This window comes from Podarcis raffonei, chromosome 1 (genome assembly GCF_027172205.1).
Source record: "Podarcis raffonei isolate rPodRaf1 chromosome 1, rPodRaf1.pri, whole genome shotgun sequence".
In the NCBI taxonomy this organism is placed as follows: Eukaryota; Metazoa; Chordata; class Lepidosauria; order Squamata; family Lacertidae; genus Podarcis; species Podarcis raffonei.
In genome coordinates, this window is record NC_070602.1 from 58,522,190 (window position 1) to 58,542,560 (window position 20,371).

At 41.3% G+C, this 20,371-nt stretch overlaps 1 protein-coding gene across 2 annotated transcripts; it reads left to right on the top strand.

Annotated features, from left to right (window-relative positions):
* The first annotated feature begins 771 nt into the window (after positions 1-771).
* Positions 772-8,492, top strand: LTO1 (LTO1 maturation factor of ABCE1). Of its 2 annotated transcripts, none has more exons than XM_053388812.1 (5): positions 772-927; positions 3,915-4,020; positions 4,333-4,403; positions 6,611-6,728; positions 7,348-8,492. In XM_053388812.1, exons 1-5 carry the CDS (start codon positions 869-871, stop codon positions 7,414-7,416), a joined length of 423 nt encoding a protein of 140 aa, XP_053244787.1. In that variant the 5' UTR covers positions 772-868; the 3' UTR covers positions 7,417-8,492. The 2 variants fall into 2 exon arrangements, with proteins under 2 accessions (XP_053244787.1, XP_053244797.1); XM_053388822.1 differs by having other exon boundaries at positions 805-927; positions 3,915-4,000.
* Positions 8,493-20,371: the final 11,879 nt, after the last annotated feature.

Sequence of the window (20,371 nt, forward strand, 5' to 3'; positions counted from 1 at the left end):
AGAAAAGAAAAAGAACTCATACATTTCACTATAGAATATTTCTAATCCATCTCTCTCATATACTTTCAAAGTATTATACTCTAACCACAGCAACCCTGCCAGGATAGTAGAACACAATAAAAGACACCAATGCAGTTCAAAATGCCGCAATTTGTTTTCGCATTTTGTGCCATTTTTGAAAGAGCAAATACATGCATGAATATTGGTAGCACAAAATTTTAACCAACCACAGATGAGAAGAGGCTTGCGGTTTTTGTTGTTTTGTTTAGAAAGGGGAATTTGTGCAAAACTCAATTAAACCAAATGCAACATATGTAATTTCTAAAAATAAAAATGTGTCGGATAGTTCTCAATAAACTCAAGCAGTACGATAATTAAATTGCAATGTCTCATATTATATATCAGAGAAAAAGAACTCCGTAAAGCAGAAAGTTGGCTCCTTCCTTGCGCGTCACGTGTGAAAACGCTCGACGCGTCACACCGAAAGGGGAAGCCCTTATCCTCGTGATAAACAGCAGTCAAAGGCGGCGCGCTCAGATTCAGCTTCTCTAAAGAGACGACACGTTTTCGCAAAGAATACCGGCGCCCTCTAGCGGCTGACCTGGGAAGGAGCAAAGAAACGCGGCGCTTGAGGAAAACGGCCCCAAACTACACCATGAGGGCGACGCTCCATCCAGTCGGCATGTGACGTCACGAGGGAAAGCCCGAGTCCCCCCTCCTCCAATCCATCTCCATCTTTGCAGCATGCGCGACTAGGGCGATCGCGTTTGGCCCCGCCGGCTTGCCGTCCGTTGCCCCCTTACGTCACTGCACGGTGAAAGAACCAGTCGGTGGTTGGGAGCCGGTGAGGCAGGATCCGTCGTAGGCCATGGAGGCTGACGCGGGCGGGTCGGACGCCTTCGATACCATCATCATGGCGGAGACGAGGTAGGTTGTGTTCCCGGGTCTGCCTTGGGCGTTCTTCGCGGGGAGCTTTGCCCGCTTCCTTCGCCTCCGCAGCGGGCAGAGAGGCGCGGCGTCCCTGGGGCCTCCCGCTTCCTGGGGCCCGTTGGACTCCTTGATGAGGCTGGTGGCTCTGAGCCTGGCTTTATGGGCCCCTCGGGGAGCGGGATGAACCCGGTGCTGAGGCTGCTGCTTTCGCCTTGAGAGATCTGGGCCCAAACTCGGCCCCATAAAAAGAGCCCTTCTGGATGAGGCCTTCGGTCCATCTCGCCCAGCATCCTGTTCTCACAGCGGCCAAGCAGCATCCAAGCTCCCCTGCAGTGGTTTCCAGCAACTGGTCTTCGGAAGCATTGCTGCCTCGCAACTGCGTCCATCGACAGCCCTCTCTCCTCCCATCCATTTGGCAGCCGTCCGCGTTGGGTGCCATCGCTGCCTTCTGGGAGCGAGTTCCGTGGTTTGAGGAGGTGCTTTCTTTTGCCCCTCCTGAAACTTCCAACATTCAGCTTCGTTGGCTGCCCACGAAGTCTAGTGTTATATGAGAGAGTATAGAATGTCATAAACTTATATTATGCCCCCTGTGGCTGCTGTCATTTTAACACCTGTGTGTTAGAAATGCAGTTTCTCATCCTCCCAGAGATGCAATAAGAGAGGAAAGTTTAACATGCTAGATTTCTGCCTGTTGTGTCACTGTTAAAAAATGAGATTGCACAGAGAATGATGGGGTGGCGGTGGTTCTCTCTCTCTCTCTCTCTCTCTCTCTCTCTCACACACACACACACACACAGAGAGAGAGAGAGAGAGAGAGAGAGAGAGAGAGAGAGAGAGCTCCAAGCTCATGGGTAGGCCTGGCCAGTTTTTACTTTTCCTCCATTCTCTAGTCTGTAAAATAAGAGTAAATGTGACCTGCCTTAGAAGGGCAGTTCTGTGTGATTGTATTGTTTCTTTTCACTTTAATGTTGTATTTGCTTCCCCTAGAACCCTAATGAGAATAGTAGCTTTTACAAAGTATGTTCATATTCACTAGCGTTAAGAGCACTAGGCGAGTCATTCAAGTTTCACTGTATGACCATATATCAGTAAAATTGTAATGCATGTATTCTGGCTCATCGTCATCACTTTATTTATATGCTGCCATTCTATAGTTAAAACAATGCTCAAGGCGGCTTACAGCATGAAACCAATTATGTGAATGCAAACCTAGCAAAAGTAAGTAAATGATATATATAAAACACATTAAAAAGTACACAACCAGATTGAAACAATTTCCACATAAATCATAAGATCTAAAAGTAGAGATACTCCCCAAACAAATAACAGCAGCAACAACAAAGACCCCGCCCCTAAATAATACTCCAGCCCAAGAGTCTGTTCCGCAGCCTCATCTTTTGCAGCTTTTTGCAGAGTCAGGGCCCTGCTCTGTCAGGCCAGATGGGAAAAGACCTGGAAGGCTGGTCTTCCAGTACTCACAGGCTCATATCTGCCATACCAGTTTATCTGCCTTACAACTTAGAAAATTTAAATCTATAAAACCATTTACAACCTTGGCAGCTTGAACACTTTTTGTGTGACCTGAATCAGTTTGGGCTAAAAGTGCAACCCTGTCACCTAAAGAGCATCTAACAGCTTTAGAACATAGCATGGTATAACTTCAACCACCTCTCTGCCCATGGACAAGTACTTTCAAAGTGTGGGAAATTAGTAAAGTGCCTATGCATTACCATAGACTCAACACCACCTAAAATAAATACTTGACTTAAACTAAGGGAATTCAGTTGCAATATAATTTGCTTGCTGGGGGAACTGCTTCAAAGAAGCTTAAGATGACTTTCTAAAAGTATGGCTTGCTGCTGGATCGCCTTGAAGCTCTTTTTCCAGAAGTTCTGTCCTGTCCTTAGGTTTTATGAATACAGTGGTGCCCCGCAAGACGAATGCCTCGCAAGACGGAAAACTCGCTAGACGAAAGAGTTTTCCGTTTTGGAGGTGCTTCGCAAAATGAATCTCCTATGGGCCTGCTTCGCAAGACGAAAATGTCTTGCGAGTTCCTGCGGTTCCCCCCCCCCTTTTTCTAAGCCGCTTATCCGCTAAGCCGCTAAAAGCCGCTAATAGCGCTAATCCGTCAATGGGCTTGCTTCGCAAGACGAAAAAACTGCTAGACGAAGAGACTCGCAGAACGGATTCTTTTCGTCTTGCGAGGCACCACTGTACAACAGAATATGAGTTCTTGTTGTTGTTTAGTTGTGTCCGACTCTTCGTGACCCCAAGGACCAGAGCATCCCAGACACTCCTGTCTTCCACTGCCTCCCGCAGTTTGGTCAAACTCACGTTTGTAGCTTCGAGAACACTGTCCAACGATCTTGTCCTCTGTCGTCCCCTTCTCCTAGTGCCCTCAATCTTTCCCAACATCAGGGTCTTTTCCAGGGAGTCTTCTCTTCTCATGAGGTGGCCAAAGTATTGGAGCTTCAGCTTCAAGATCTGTCCTTCCAGTGAGCGTTGCCGTGGCGAAGGGGCTTGAATAACTCAGAGAAGCTATGAGCTATGCAGTGCAGGGCCACCCAAGATGGACAGATCATAGTGGAGAGTTTTGACCAAACGTGATCCACCTGGAGTAGGAACTGGCAAGCCACTCCAGTATCCCTGCCAAGAAAACTCCATGGACAAAGACAATGAGTTCTTACTTTGGGGGGGACGGACCCATATAGCTAGATGGCTTTACTTAACTGTATAACTTTATTTTCTTATTTGCCTTATTTGTATGCCACCCAATAAAAAGTATGTAGCACTAAGATGATGTAGCGAAATTTGGTCATACTTGAAGAAATCAACTGCACATAGTTAATCCCATTGAAGCCGGTTGACACTCAGTGGGACTCCTTTTGAAGTTAACATGCATAGGATAGGGCTGTTAGCCTCCAAGGTGCAAGCACTCTTTCGCTGCTTCAGCCTAACGGCTCTTTCAAAATCTTTCATTTCAGATTTCATGGTGAAGGCTATCAGGAAGGATATGCTGAAGGAACACGTGCCGGACTCCTTGAAGGAAGGCAATATGGCATACAACAAGGTGCAAAGATTGGTTTAGAAGTATGTGTTAAAAAATAAAATGAGCATTTTGATCAAAAGAAGCAACATGACAATCTATGTTTCTTGGAGCCTGAATGTATATTCATCTAGAAAGTGAGCATCACTGTTTCTGCTGTTCTGTTACTGGACATATCCAAGTTCCATGCAAAATTCATATTGTAGTAACAATCCTAGATTCAAACAGGTTCGTTTAGGCTTCATTCTTAAGTATGTTTACATGGAAGTAAGTCCCGTTAAATATATATTTCTTAAATGAAAAAGACATAATTGGCATAACAAGGAAAATTAAATGATCTCTTTCCAAATTTGTAGATTGGATCATATCTTGGTTTTGCAATGACATGGCAGAAATTGCTTCATAAAGGCTCTGATGAGAAAAACAGGTAGGTTTTAAAAAATAAAGCCAGCGTATCATGCATTGGTTCTCTTTGTTTCCTTCAGATTAAAAAGAGAAAGAGAGAGAGCGAGAGAGCAGATAATATCACAGTAGAAGGAAGAGAGAGAACGTAACACCATAAGACCATAACACCAACAATAAAATAACTGGGGAGGTAGCAGCGCTGGTCACTAAGAGTGACCAGGATTTAAGCATCAAATATCTATTAATTTTATTTCATGAAATTTATACACTGCTTGGTTGTGTAAAAAAACACACCCTCAAAACATTTTACAAAAAGATAGAACCATAAAGTGAGGGGGAAATTACAATATATTAAAACATACAAGAAGTTAAAATACTAAAACAGTTTAAAATTCACACCAGCTTTTCTAAGCAACTGGGTAGGCTTGTGTAAACAAGAACATTTTTAGCTGGCACCAAAAATAATACAGTTCCAAAGTGTAGATGCTACCACACTAAGTGATTGGGTTTTGACAAATGTGGAGCGAGTATTATGTGACACCTATAATATCATATCATATACCAATAACTCTTAGCACAGTATCGTACATCGTACCATTTTATTTGTGTTCAGCAACATTACATCTATATCAGGATTCAGAAAACATGATTCTGGCTTTCCAAATTTAGCAATGCTCAAGCATGGAATTCGGTTGACTTTCACTGGGCAGTACAGATGTTTTTACCTTCTGAAACAAAGGGATGTAAGTTAAGCCATGTGTCTCTCCTCTCTCTACCACCTCTTTATAACATTCTTTCATGCTGGTCTGGCTGGATTACCTCTGTATTTTTAAGTGTTTTGGCAATGACCACCACTAAATATCATGTGGATGCAGTTTCCATTCCTCCTTCAGATACAGAGGTGACTGTTAACTGGCAGGAATCCACTGCTAGACATTAAGAGATGAGGTCATGTGTAGGATATCAGGGTTTTATATATATATAGACAAGCATTTCTGGGCTCGCTGCCTGGCAAATGGATGCCTCTCTGACCCAGCAAGTGCCAGATTGCTAAATAGGGATGTTTATTTAAAAGTTTTGATTGCATTGCTAGTTAGTACTCTGAAAAACAACTGAAATGTAGTATTTTTTGTCCAATGCACGGCATACATGATGTAACCTGTGGCCCTAACCCATGTCATTTGTTCTGCTGCATTTGTTGCTGAATTGCCCTCACTAAGCATGCTGAAAACCTGTGTTTACATGAATTCTTTAAGATGTATATGAAAAAAAATTCTGAGCTAGTGTTGTTCCGCATACAGGTAGAAGATACAGGTGTGGAACATCTTTGTTCAAATTCCATTTGTTCAAGCATCTTTTTTAGTTACTGAATGTTCCCTTCTATGGAACAAGAAATAATTTAGGGTTGTCATTTGATTTAAGGAATCAGTTGGTTGATTAAGCTTCTCTTGGGGGGCCCATGGGCCCATATGCAAACTGGAGAAAATGAACTCTCTTACCTATTCTGTTGGCTACAGTAGAATGCTTACTTCAAACCTATTTTCAGTGGAGAGGAGACCCTATGAATGCTAGGGAAGGCTGCCGTGTATGCTTGTGCGCTCATGGGCACCATGTTGTGAGCACAAAGCAGGAGGGCTTTTTCTGACTTCAGCCAAGATCCTGTGCAAAAAAGACAAAATGGAAATGCAGACATATTTGCAAAGCATTGCACTGGAGGTGAGGAAGGGTACTCTCTTCACACATTCAATTTGAATGTCCAAAGTGTGCTACTGTCTATATAAGTTTTGAAGATATTTCAGAAAAACAACTTTTCAAATGAATTACTACTTATAATTCTAGGGTAGCATGGCTGCATCTCATGCTGGTCTAATAAGGGGGGCACAAAGAAATTCTGTGGATTGGTCAAATGGCAAGGCTCCTCTGTTGCAATCCCTCAGAAAGAGGCAGTGCTAGTCTGGGTATCACAGTCCTGACTTGCGTGATTTGCCTTTCCAGGTATTATTGATGCCAAGGCATAAGGGGCCATTGTCAAAGTGGGTCCCACATCTCAGTGGTAGATATTTGTGAACATAGCTTTGCTTTTTGTGAGTTGTCCATCTTGGTGGTATGATACTGAAATGAATAACAGTTGCAGAATACATTTGAAGGGATTGTGTGACCAAAGTCTGCCTTTCAAAACATCAAATTATTAAATACTGTTTGTAAAATAAAATGGTCTTATTTTTTCAGTAAAAAGATAAAAGCTCTAGAGTCATTAATAGAGATGATTCGGATATTTCCTTGTGAGGATCCAGCCTATGAAAAACTTCAGGAAGACCTGGAGAAAATCAGAGGACGGTTTAAACAGGTTAGAAACTGATTTTAGTGTTGGAATAAAAGGAGTATTCATTTCAGCTGTATTCAAATTGTATGCTATTCCCATGGAATAATAATGTAATCATCATAGCTGATATCCAGTGTTGCATGAGCAGACCCGCCCCCCTGTTTCCCACCCCCCTCCATACCTTCCCATGTCTCCCAAAATCTGCTTTGGAGAATATGGAACAGATTTTGGAGGTGTGCAGGGTGCTGTAGTTCAGAGGGAAAGAGAGGAAAGTCCCACTGCATGTGCAAAAAGCCATTCGTGAAGCGTACGGACACAGTAAGATTAGTGCTTTTTGTCAGGGGGCACTCAAGGGGCACGCAGTACTGGCACATCTTTTGTTGCTGTTAAAAAATGTGGCCCTTACCGTAACAACATGGTGAGTACCGGCACCTATTTTTCTAGGGGGGGAAAGCACTGAGTAAGATGTCACCCAATGTAACTTAACTAACGGGTAATATCCAACTAAATCATACTAAGTAAGCTTAGGTTCATTGGCTTTAATGGATCTGTTCTGAGTGTGACTAATAATGTATATCACTTGAGGATAATGCATAGTATAACTATAAAAACCATTGCTTACAATTTCTGTTTTTCATTTTAGGTTCGTTCATTGCTGCATATTCCTTCTAGTGTTAGACTTGGTGCTGAAGGATCTGCACTTACATTCTGAAAAGGACCACAAATGGAGAAAAGAACTCCCATCAGGCTACTAAAGAAGTGGTGAAATCTTGAGTAGAGAAAATGAGGCTAGAAATTAATATTGGAAATTGGACTACAACACAGTGGCTTGTTAATATACTGGTGTCATTTTATTGAGTAGGTAACTCTGAAATGACTTCAGATACTTTGATCTGGGTCTTGTAAACACTTTCAAAATTTCATTTGTAAACCTGACATTCTCCTGGCAATGTGTGTAAAGATATATTGCACTATATTAGTGCAAGAAATGCAGCAACCTAATCTGTAAAACAGATGTTATCCGTATATGTAGTTGTGTCCCCGTCCCCCGCATGCTGTGCAGTCTCAGCTGATATTACTATAGTGATATAGTTCACAGATGAAAGCATACTTTTTAATAGATATCTGACCTGCTGGCCTTCAAAGAATGTTTTATTCCAAAACACCACTTTTCCTTTGAAATATCTCACACACTGAGATAAGAAATATCTTCAGTACTGAGATGTGGAAATGACTTAGCCTGGCTTTAATACATTTTCTAGAAAATACAATTAGACTCTCATCAAAATAAGGAAACAGAAGTGGGAGCCTTTGCAGAACATTTCAAGTGCCTTTATGGGCCAGTACGCACACCCCTGCCCTGGCTGCGGTTCTTTAAGCTTTTTAAAGGATCCATTTGGGAAGGGAACAAATTGGCCCAGTGTACCCCTTTTCCTCCTACCTGTGTCCTTAACTGGTTGCAGTTAAGGGTAAGTAAAGTAAGTACCAGTTTAACTCTCGGCTCTGGCTAGGAAAATCTATTTCTTCACTCTGTTCTTTGTTGCCACATTACTTGACAACATGAGACCAGCAGTTAAAGGAAGTTGGGTGGTTTGCTTTCAAAAGCCAGTGTTTCCTTGCAGTTTTTGGGATTCCCACTGACAGTGTTGTCTCTTTCTGCCCTACCCATTTTTAATCTCAGCATCTCTGCACTTGGAATATTCACTTTTTAAATGGAGGGGGTGATATTCCTGGTGCCTATGAACATGATTATGTAATAACTAGCTCAGTTTAGGTGTGATTCCCCCCCCCCAAAACAACAACAACAACAACAAAACCCATGCATGTTTGCTGGGGACAGGGCAAAGAAAAAGCTGACCCATAGCTCTGGTTTCCCCCTGTTATCTTGCTCTATATACATGTGCTGCATCCATGCAAAGATCCTTTCTGTGTAAGCTACCAAATAGATCTCCGTAAGCAAGCCGCTAGTTTAAGGCCACCTAGTGGGAAAAGTAAATATATCATCTAGAAAATAAAGATGTAAAACTGCTTTTGTGTTTCACTGGAAATTCCAAAGGCGGTTGATAATTTTTCAAGAGATCCTTTTTTCATATATAGACATGTAAACCTCAAAACCTAACCTCCAAAATGAATGGAACGTTGTATGCTTAAACTGCTTTGGGAAAATAAAATACTGAAATAAAATATTGTTTGTAATGCTGATCGTGGAACTCAAATGTACTGCATGAGATGGTCACATCCACAGCCTGTTTTGTATTGTGTTCTCTGTCTGGTGTTAGATGTCATTTTGGAATATCCTTTTCTTTGTATTAAAACCTTTTTCTTCATATTCTCTCTTGTGGCAGTCCAGTTCACTATCTAAACTGCAGACTCATGAGAATTTATTAACCCACTTAATTTAGTCGGATTTTTGTGAGGGGGCACAAATTAGCTAAAATAAACTAATGTGGAAACACAGTGAAGGGGGAGGAGTCTCTAGCAAGGGGACCAGAAGTAATTTAGCTATATGCCCCATTAAGTAAAATTGAGAAAAACAGTATACATAAGCCCTCTTCAAAAGTTACAATACGCTAACGCAACCAGGTCGTAGGCTGGTAGCATGTTTGCTTTCTCCCACTCCATCACCAGTCTTAATTTTCCAATTCACAGAGGCTCCCCCATCACTACCTGTTTTAAAATCCTGATTTTTCTAGGGTTCTAAACCACATGGGAATCCTCCACAGGTACAAAAGGTTCACCGCTACAGAGGCTTGCCAGCTCTGAGTAGGAAAGCAATGAAAATGGCAATGGGGGAATGGAGCTAGAGCATTTGTTCATGTGTTTACATTTACCTAATTATAATGGCTGAGGAGGGTGAAATAATATTGCAGATTTGCAGTCAAGGGCATGGATCTAGCCAGTGTTCAGAGTAGATGGGCTTTAGAGCCCACAAACAACATGTTGCCCTTTCCCAACCTAGCACCCAATGTGCACCAGTAGAACTGCAACCTCCTATGCCTCACTCTTGCCACTCTGGAGATGCTCCAACCCCACATGAGAATATTTTTGGCTGGTGCAACTGACTGATGTGGGGAGGAAGAGACACACAAGTTCCTTTGTCTGAGTGACTTTCCAGTTGCACATTTCTGAATCCAAGCACATATGTGTGCAGTAACAGAGACAGGCCATTTGTTGCCCAGAGACTTAATTTTCAGTTTTATAAAATATGCTTGGCTAAAATACCTTGCATTATATATGGCAGCTATCTCTTTGTTTTTCTAGAAATGGCCAACTACAGAGACTTCTCTGCCTCCTTGACAGAAATCTCTATTGCTTCAACAGGTGAGAAGGGACTATAGGTTGGAGCACCAACATGAGAGGGCTTAGAAGGGATCCTCTGGCAGTTCCTTCCCCCACCTAATCAGGACCACTATACCAGAAGAAGATGATCAGTTTATTAAATCTGATGGTTTGATTTATGTTGTAGGACTGATAAATGCACACACCCATTTTGGAAATAACAAGGTACAAATTGACACTTGTTAGAGACACGTTTATTGATTTAAATTTATTAAATTTATATACTGCCCTTCATCCGAGGATCACAGTTTATTTGTAACTTTAAAGTTATTTCCAAAATGATTTGTGTGCAATTTATCCATTAAGAGTTAATTTGCATATGGATTTCTGTCTAGAGACATTTGTTGAGTTCCTCTGCTTCGGAAGTTAGCCACTGAGACTTTTACATTAGATTAATTTTTGTTAAGAGCCAATGACTGTGTATGTAAAAATCTTTGGTGACCTCCTTATTGTCCAGCTGTATAGTGTGTACCTTTGGAGGAATGGTTGTAAATTAGCAACAAATCCACCTGCCCCCTAATATTACAGACTAGCTTAGGAAAGGTGTTGATTCCTTTATATGGGATCTGGTTTACACAAAGGAGATTAGATTAATCTCGGTTTGCAAGGTTTTTGAAACCTAAGATCCATAAACTCTTTTATGTCTACGCCTATTGTTCTCGGTACTACCAAATTAAATATACACCATGCCAAGTGTGGAATGTCTCTTTCTAGGCGGCAGCTTTTAAGGTGAAGATTTAATTATATCAAAGACTCTACACTTAGGAGTAACACAACCTGGACCATTAAAATATATAAGAAAATGTCTCCCTTGTACAAGATATTACACTCATGTTTGACACAGACAAAAATGACCCTTGTGCTTTGATCCTAAGTAGCATGCTGCCTTTTATGTTTCCTTGTCTGCAACCCATTCTGCCAATTAGTTAATTTGATTATTTAAAAAATGGTTAGAGCAGAATAGCTTGAGGTTTAGAAGACTTTAAACGTTGTTAATGCCACTTGGCTTGATGGTCCTTTTGACTATTAGTTAGAATGCCATGTGAACTTTCCTTGCAGGGATGTATGTCTATACAGTTGGCAAAGCAGTCAAACCAAAGATCACAAAAATATTAGTAAATAAATGCATTAATATGTAAAGGGTGACCCTAGGCAGAAGGGGGGGGGACATTTTCAGCCCAAGGGCTGCATTCCTTCATGGGCAGCCTTCTGGGGATTATGGCTAGATACATCTGTGGCTGGACACACGCCACTCACCATCCATGCAAGCAAGATAATGTTACAGTTCCAGGACCTCGGAAGGGGACACTGTCTGGGAGGATTGCGTTCAGCCCCTAGGCTTGAAGTTTCCCACCCCCCGTGTATTTACCATAAACCACTGAGGTCAGTGGAGCTTTTCCCCAGGTATATGTGTATATGATTGCAGCCTATAAGGGTGTGTGTGTAATTTTTGGTATTATAAGTTAAATAACTTCAATAGCTTTCATGAGTGCAAATATAATAGGACCTTAACGCAATTTTGCCCAAGTGCAGCTTCATTGCTCACATTCCTTAAAACGGACCATTAATTAATTTTAATATTTTTTTACCACTTATATCCTGCCAAAGTAGCTCAGTCCTGCCCTCAAGAGTGTTTATAACATTAAAAACACACAGCCGACATCTATAGAAATAACCATCCATGGTAGCTGCAAAAAACAACACCTCACCCCAAAATGAATAAAATCACAATTTTTGGGTGAGTTACACATATTGATTTCAGTGGGACCTAAGGGTGAGCTATTTATTTCATTTAAAAGCCTTCTAACCCACCACTCCTGACAATGAGTCTAGGGCAGAACATTGTGTCCCCTTTTAACATAAACCTCTAGACCAGTGGTTCCCAACCTCTTCTTTTTTTGGCCATGCCCCACCTCAGCATCTCTAAAATCCTGATGCCCCCCCCCGACTTATAATTCTTATTTTTCAAAAAGTGAACTATTCATGTGGAGGAAGCCTAAAAGGCCATTAGCTGTTTACAACTCATTCTCAAATTGCCCCCCTTAAAAATTGCCCTCCTGTGGGGCGTGTGCCCCACGTTGGGAACCATGGCTCTGGACCTTTTGCATATGGATGTATGAGGGGTGGCAATATTCTGCTCACTTGTTCACTAACAGCATAGTCCTATGTATGTTTACTGAGAAGTGAGTCCTCCTATGTCAGGGGTCAGCAGCCTTTTTCAGCCGTGGGCCAGTCCACTGTCCCTCAGACGATGTGGGAGGCCGGACTATACTATATTTTGGAAAATAATATGAACAAATTCCTATGCCCCACAAATAACCCAGAGATGCATTTTAAATAAAAGGATACATTCTACTCATGTAAAAACACAATGATTCCTGGACTGTCTGCAGGCCGGATTGAGAAGGTGATTGGGCCCCATCCGGCCCCCAGGCCTTAGGTTACCTACCCCTGTCCTATGTTTAGTGGAACTTATTCCTAGGTAAATTGCCCACAGAACTGCAATTTGCAGCCTAATTTAATCCAGTACCGGCTAATTCTTGTAGGGAAGTCAAGCCTCTTGACAAAGCACTTCATACTTGAATGAATTATTTGTGGTGTACTTTGGCTTCATTTTAATTAAATTTAACTACCTGCATTTAGGGGTGCTCTGCTTGTCTTGTTGCTGCATACAGTCTGAGCTTAACCCAAATAATGAAGAATGGTCAGGGATGATGGCTGCTGTAGTCCAGCACTCTCTGGAGGGCACAAAGAAAATTCCCCCAACCAAGTTTAAATGAATGGAGAACATTCTCCCTCATAGTTTAAAGAATCCAGTAGATCTGGAGGTTGAGTTCAGTGAATTCCTTCCCCAAGAGCATTTGTTCTCTGAGGCCAATTCCTGCCTCCTGAATTCCGGAGTTTAAACTGTGAGGGTACATTCCTTGTAGTTCAAAGGGCTGTGGGGGTAAATCAGATAAGCATAAGAGATCTCTGGGCATCATTTGAATACCAGTAAGAGCAGAGAGCCAATCTTGGAGACATTCTTCGTATCTGGTTTCTGGGCTTGAATATTAATTTTTCACATAGTAGTCCAGGCAGGAAACAAACAGCAGGGGAGTGCTATGATTGCTGCAGTTTTTATTTCATGATTATTTTTAAACAGCAGCAAATAAAAATTTTCAGGATGACCAGAAGAATACAAGATAAACAATTTGTAGAAATTATGAGAAATTATGAGAAATGAGGGAACAGTTTAAAGGCCAGAAATAAGGTATATGAGTTTGAAAATGTCATCTGCAGTATACCACTTAGAACAGTTGTGGGCTGCCCCTCGAAGAATTCTGGGAACAGCAGTTTGTTAAGGGTGCTGAGAGTTGTTAGGAGACCCCGCGGGTGGCGCTGTGGTCTAAACCACTGAGCCCAGGGCTTGCCGATCGGAAGGTCACGGTTCGAATCCCCACGACAGGGTCAGCTCCAATTGCTCGGTCCCTGCTCCTGCCAACCTAGCAGTTCAAAAGCACGTCAAAGTGCAAGTAGATAAATAGGTACCGCCCCAGCGGGAAGGTAAACAGCGTTTCCGTGCGCTGCTCTGGTTACGCCAGAAGCGACTTAGTCATGCTGGCCACATGACCTGGAAAAACTGTCTGCGGACAAACGTCGGCTCCTTCAGCCAGAAAAGCAAGATGAGCGCCGCAACCCCAGAATCATTCGCGACTGGACTTAATTGTCAGGGGTCCTTTACCTTTTTTTATTCCCCTCACAAAGCTACAATTCCCAGGTAAGAGGGATTGACTGTTAACATACAGTGGTACCTTGGGTTAAGAACTTAATTCGTTCTGGAGGTCCGTTCTTAACCTGAAGCTTCTTAACCTGAGGTACCACTTTAGCTAATGGGGCCTCCTGCTACCACCGCGCCACCACCGTGCAATTTCTGTTCTCATCCTGAAGTAAAGGTACTATTTCTGGGTTAGTGGAGTCTGTAACCTGAAGAGTCTGTAAACCGAGGCACCATGTACTCTGGGAAATGCAGGTCTGGGGGGGGGGGTCTCCTAGCAATTTTCAGCAGATCCCAGCATTTGGGGGGGGGAGCATTGACTACTTCAAATAGTATGGTGCTGCTTTAAATGTAGTGTGTAGTTTCATAGTTTCAGCTCCCAACACCACCAAAATATTGGCCCAAAGCTGTTATAAGGATTGCTAGTGTGCCATGTACCAAGTGTGCCTGCCACTTGTAATATGCTTATTACCAGTACTATTATTGCTTTCATCCCAATATCTTCTCAGTGTCCTCAATGCATCTTCTACCTATTTGTAGTTCTTTCTATAATGCAGAGTCCCAGGGGCACCTCAGGCAGCAGATATTGGAGGATAAGGAATGGTCTTGAGGCGTTGAAGGACCAAGCTGTGTGTGTCACTAAGTTAACCTGCTGTCCTGTGGTGAAGGGGGCTATTCTATCACCGGTGTTCCGATAAAATTAAATAAACTTGTGAGGTGCCATATTGTCCTTCACTTCAGGCAACAAAATGTCTTGGTATGGTCCTATAGATACTTGAAGTGAGAGGAAGAAATTATCAGCTAGGTAACCCTCTGTGTGTAATTAACATGCTTTTATGCTGTACAATTGTATGGTATGACATAATCAGCTAGAAATTGTCAGCAAATTAACAGTAACTTTCTCAATTTGAAAACATTACAGGTGCTATGTTTGTGTGTCAAATCCATTGGGAATGTTTCTGAAAGAGTTGCATGAGAGAATTTGTATGGCCATGACCATCATTTACAAAACCACACTTCTCATAAAATGATTATAGTTCTCTAACGATAGCTTGGTTGTATGAAAACATCTTCACACAGTTTTCTTATGAATGGCAATGTCACCTGCCAATGAAAACAAACTTATCCTTTGTATACACAACTGCCTCTGAAATGAAGCGGGAGAACTCTTGAGAAATGTCAACTTCCTGTTTAGAGAATTCCTATAAACTAAAAATTATAAAGTGACGGTGAGTACAACAAACAGTGTTGCACATGTCAGCCCTCTACTTGGTATTTGTAAGGTAGAAAAAGCCTACTCTGCACTTCAAAGGAAGCTATCAAGTACAAAGTAGCCCTCAGCCTTTTAAATTTTGGGAATACCAATTTTAGATAGACTGTGCTAAAAGCAGAAATGTTACAACAACCATTTCTTATTGTTTTTAATTGTATCTGGTTTCCCCCGAAGTGTTCATTTTCCTTTCCCCAAATAATGTTCCATCATGCTTCTTAACTATAAATCCTGCTTGAATACATTTTGGGAGCAGCATCTATCTTTTGTCTTGCTGAATAGAATTTAGAAGTGTTTCATACTGGGGCTCAATGATTTCATAGCAGACACAACAATTGTATTTTCAAATGGGTCTGCCTATTTTTAGGGCCCTTGTTGAGGAAAAGATTGTGCGATGCCTAGACAGCCTCCTCATCTAGCATTGGTACAAAATGGAGATCGATTGCATATGTTGTTGCTTTTCGTTGGAACATGAGTGAGTGCTTTCTTCAAATAATCTGAAGGTATAATGAAAGTTTTAAATCTTTCAGCCCCCTCTGAATCTGGGGACTAATCAATATTGCATGGAATCTTTCTTGAATGTAGGAACTGTGAGTCAGCAGCCCTTTAATTTTTTTAGTTGGTGCTATTGTTCCAACAGCAAGCTTTACTGCTATTGTCCAGTGTTTGTCCAGCTCACGTTTACTGGACTGTGGGAACGGATTAGGGTTTCATGGCTCCCCCCTTCTTGCATAAACTCTTGATCAAAGACATTCCTTGGATGACAAAACACTGTATACTGTGTCACACAGTCCTGACCAGACTGCACGAACAGTAGTTTAAAAACACATGCCTACATTGTTCTCTAACTGGCTTTTAATTTTTTTTTCCAAAAACCCAACACAAATTTTTGTATAGGCACACTTTTTTTAAGGCCCAATTTACTATTTTTATAAGCAAATGCAGCCACATATACAATTTGGTCATGGTGAACAGCTACCAGAGAGGTAGCCCACTCCCTGAAAGTAATGCAAGACTGCATCTTTCTATGGTCGTTGCAGTCGAGATTTGGCAATAATAGAGTAACGTGCCACCCTAATCCCTGAGCAGTGTCAAAATTGCAGGGGTTCCAGGCACTTACCAAGGGTTCATGTTTCCATTTGGCACAACAGAGACTGTGGTGTCTTTATGATATAAGGTTTATTTACACATATATACCACCTGAGCATACGATGGAGGTATTCACAACATCAACACCACAAAAAGGGTCTTCTTTCTCCCATAGCCTTGAATTCTAACAGAAATCAAATGTTGCTCTGCTTCTGTCTCCAGTCTGCAGTTTTTTCTTCTATCCACCATCACTGCAACTCAACTATGGCTTTTGCTGCTAACTAACCATGAGCTGGTGGAGGGGCACCTCCCATTTGCCATCTCACACAGAGCCCCTTTCCTTTGGTTCCCTTAATGGCCCATCACCCAGGCGATCACCTCATCAGGGAGCTAACCTGACCTCTATTTGAACACTTGCTGGATCCAGGGCTCAGGAAGGTATCTGCATACAACCTACTCCTCTTGCCCCCAACTCATAAACTAGAAAATAGCAACAATGGCATAACTGGTTTGTTGACATTGCCTCTCCAGCGTATCTTTTGCCGGCAAGAGCTATGCCATGTGATGCAATCTGTAAAATGTAAACACGGACCACACTTATTTTTTAAAAAAAGTTTCTGTGAGTTTATATACTCTGTTTTAAATAGGATAATATTTTATATGGTTGCATGTTCTAGAAATGCATTTTCTCCTTCATAAAAGCAAGATACTGTTATATAAAAACTGAGCCAATTCATTATGCACTTATTCCATTTTAAGGTACGTATGGACCCTGCATTTTAGTCTGGTGATTCCCTAATGCACCTTGCAACAGATTGTGACAAAGCAAATTAACTCCTCTCTTGATGGCAGGGGCAGCAAAAGATATGCTGGAATGGGACTGGGAAGAGAATGCCTCTGGTTCTCTGGAGTTTGTTTGTTTGTTGCTACTGCTGTCCATGCAGGGTCCGTGGTGGCAAGCCTATGCAGGGGAAACAAGCTTCTCTCACTGCCCAGAAAGGATACTAGGAAGCACTGGAATTAACTGGCACTAGTTGGGAAGCATCTCCTCAGTCAGGCTGGATGGAATGATCTTCCAGGGTTATCTCTGAGAATCCAAAGAGAGGCTGCCTCTAGACTTGTGTCGCTATTTTGTAGCAGGGATTCGAGCACATGGGTTTGCACAAATAAAGTGAATTATAGGGCAATGTCTGAAGGGACAAGGGTGGCGCTGTGGGTTAAATCACAGAGCCTAGGACTTGCTAATCAGAAGGTTAACGGTTCGAATCCCCATGACGGGGTGAGCTCCCGTTGTTCAGTCCCTGCTCCTGCCAACCTAGCAGTTCGAAAGCATATCAAAGTGCAAGTAGATAAATAGGTACCACTCCGGCAGGAAGGTAAATGGTGTTTCCGTGCGCTGCTCTGGTTCGCCAGAAGCGGCTTAGTCATGCTGGCCACATGACCTGGAAGCTGTACGCCGGCTCCCTCGGCCAATAAAGCGAGATGAGCGCCGCAACCCCAGTCGGTCACAACACTGGACCTAATGTTCAGGTGTACCTTTACCTATAGGGCATGTCCCAGAGCAATAAATCTACTTAAAAAATAAAAACCACACACAACGGTCTTTTAACAATTTGGAAAGTGATTAAAAATGCATTGGATGCATCAAAAAGTGTGGGATGAATGAATTATTGACAGGAAGGTGTGTAAACACCCTGTAAGCAAATCAGGATGAATGCTCATTGCTATAGCGTGACAACAAAAATTATGGGGAGAGTTGTGAACTTTTTAATATGCTTTTACACATGCAAGACCTAAAGAGACACGTAAAAAGATTAAGTGCATTCTTCTTCTGGACTTTGAAGACACTCAAACCTAGAACGCAAGGGAGAAATGTGCTAAGAGGAAGGCACACTTGGCAAATCCACACCATGATCAACTCCCGCCCAGAAACCAATGTCCCCACTGTGGAAAGACATTTGGATCCAGAATTGGATCCAGAAGTGTCCACAGTCACTTATTGTTAAAAACAATTGTTTAACATTGTTAAAACCGTGTTTATGGAAGACAATCTTACTTGGCTACGATTGATTGCCGAAGATCTATCCAAATCATCCATATTCTGAAAGTTACAGTTGAATCCATATCACCAAACATATGCAAATGAAAAATAAAATCAAGTACATAACAAAAACTATATTCAATCTATAAAAACTCAAGTCCAACAGAGAGCTTTCTTAACCCAATCATCTTAATCTCTTGATCTATTAAAAGGTTTAACACTTCATTTCAAACATTCATTAACCTTTCTTAAAATAAACCCAAAATGTTAACATCTGATTTGCATTAATTCAGCTACCCAGATATATTAATATATTGTAAGCCCAGAAGACTTATGTGGTCCCAAACGGTGTCTTTTTGTATTGTAAGTAAATTTCTACCAATTTGGCAAAAGCTTATTTTGTCTATTTTCTGCTACTATATAGGAAATTCTTTGTCTTCTGATCTCACTGTTTGACACTTTTTATAATTGGGCATAATAGGATTTCATAGGTAACATATTTGTGATTTATTATCTTCCGATATTTATTCACCATCTTGCACTTCCACCACATGTGAACAATCCCCCATCGCTTCTTGACATTTTCAACATAAGGGAGTGTGGCTCTTACTAATTTTATGTACCTTGGCTGGAGTACTATAACATCTTGTCATTACTATAAAATAGTTTTCTCCTTATGCCTATGTTCAAAGAGAATTTGTGAGCCGCTTCCCGTACGTTTCTACAAAGATCTAGGTGAATACGCTCTCCTATCATTTGTGCTCACTTAATCATGCACTTTTCAATTTGCTCTGGTTCTGTTTGATATTTGAATAAAAGTTGATATCTTTTTGCTGGCCTGTGTGTATCAGCAACATAAGACTACAGGAGTCCAGTTGTGCTAGCGGGGCTTGTTGCATTGGCTTCTGCTAGTGTTAGTTTCTGTATGTGCAATTTCTAATGCCTTATCATTCAGATACTGTGAAAGCTTTTGCAGATGATTTGGTTTTGACTGTACAGGAGCCGGAATCTAGTATGAAAAGAGCTTTGGAATTGATTAAAGAATTTGGTCATGTGGCAGGATTTAGATTAAATAAGTCAAAAACTAAAGTATTAGAGAAGAATTTAACACCAATAGAAAAGGACAGGTTTCAGAATGAAACAGGTTTAACTGTGGTTAAGAAAGTGAAATACCTAGGGATTAATATGACTGCGAAAAATTTGAACTTATTTAAAGATAATTATGAGAAATGTTGGTCAGAAGTAAAAAAAGATTTAGAAATTTGGTCTAACTTGAAGCTTTCCTTGTTGGGTCGAATCGCAGCTATAAAGATGAATGTTTTGCCAAAAATGTTATTTCTGTTCCAATCTTTGCAAATTTTGGACAAGATGGATTGTTTCAAGAAGTGGCAGAGAGATATCTCTAGATTTGTCTGGCAGGGCAAGAAACCCAGAATAAAGTTTAAAATTTTAACTGATGTAAAAGAAAGAGGTGGATTTGCCCTGCCAGACCTTAAATTGTACTATGAATCAGCAGCATTTTGCTGGTTAAAAGACTGGCTGCTTCTTGAGAACACGGACATTCTGGATTTAGAAGGCTTCAATAATGTTTTTGGGTGACATGCATATTTGTGGTACGACAAGGTTAAAGCACATAAGGCATTTAAAAACCATATTGTCAGGAAAGCTCTGTTTAATGTCTGGACAAGATATAAAGATTTGTTGGAAAGTAAAACCCCAAGGTGGCTGTCACCTATGGAAGCTAAGTCCCAGAAAAAGCTCAATATGGAGGCCAAATGGCCAAAATATTGGGAAATTTTGGAGCAAGAAGGTGACAGATTGAAACTGCAGAGTTTTGAGAAACTAAAAGACAAAGTGCGAGATTGGTTTCATTATTATCAAATAAGAGAGGCCTACAATTTGGACAAAAAAATTGGCTTCCAGGTGGAGAAATCAAAATTGGAAACAGAACTGTTAGAACCAAAAACTAAGATTTTGTCAAAGATGTATAACTTGCTGTTAAAATGGAATACACAGGATGAAACGGTTAAATCGGCAATGATTAAATGGGCGCAGGACATAGGTCATAACATTATGTTTGCTGACTGGGAGCAGTTGTGGACCACCGGTATGAAGTTTACGGCATGTATTGCCTTAAAGGAGAATATTATGAAAATGATTTACAGGTGGTA

Coding starts and splice junctions, on each gene's coding strand:
- LTO1 (XM_053388812.1), top strand. CDS start 869: ATGGAGGCTGACGCGGGCGGGTCGGACGCCTTCGATACCATCATCATG. Junction 4,404..6,610: donor GGCTCTGATGAGAAAAACAG/GTAGGTTTTAAA, acceptor TTATTTTTTCAG/TAAAAAGATAAAAGCTCTAG. Junction 6,729..7,347: donor TCAGAGGACGGTTTAAACAG/GTTAGAAACTGA, acceptor TTTTCATTTTAG/GTTCGTTCATTGCTGCATAT.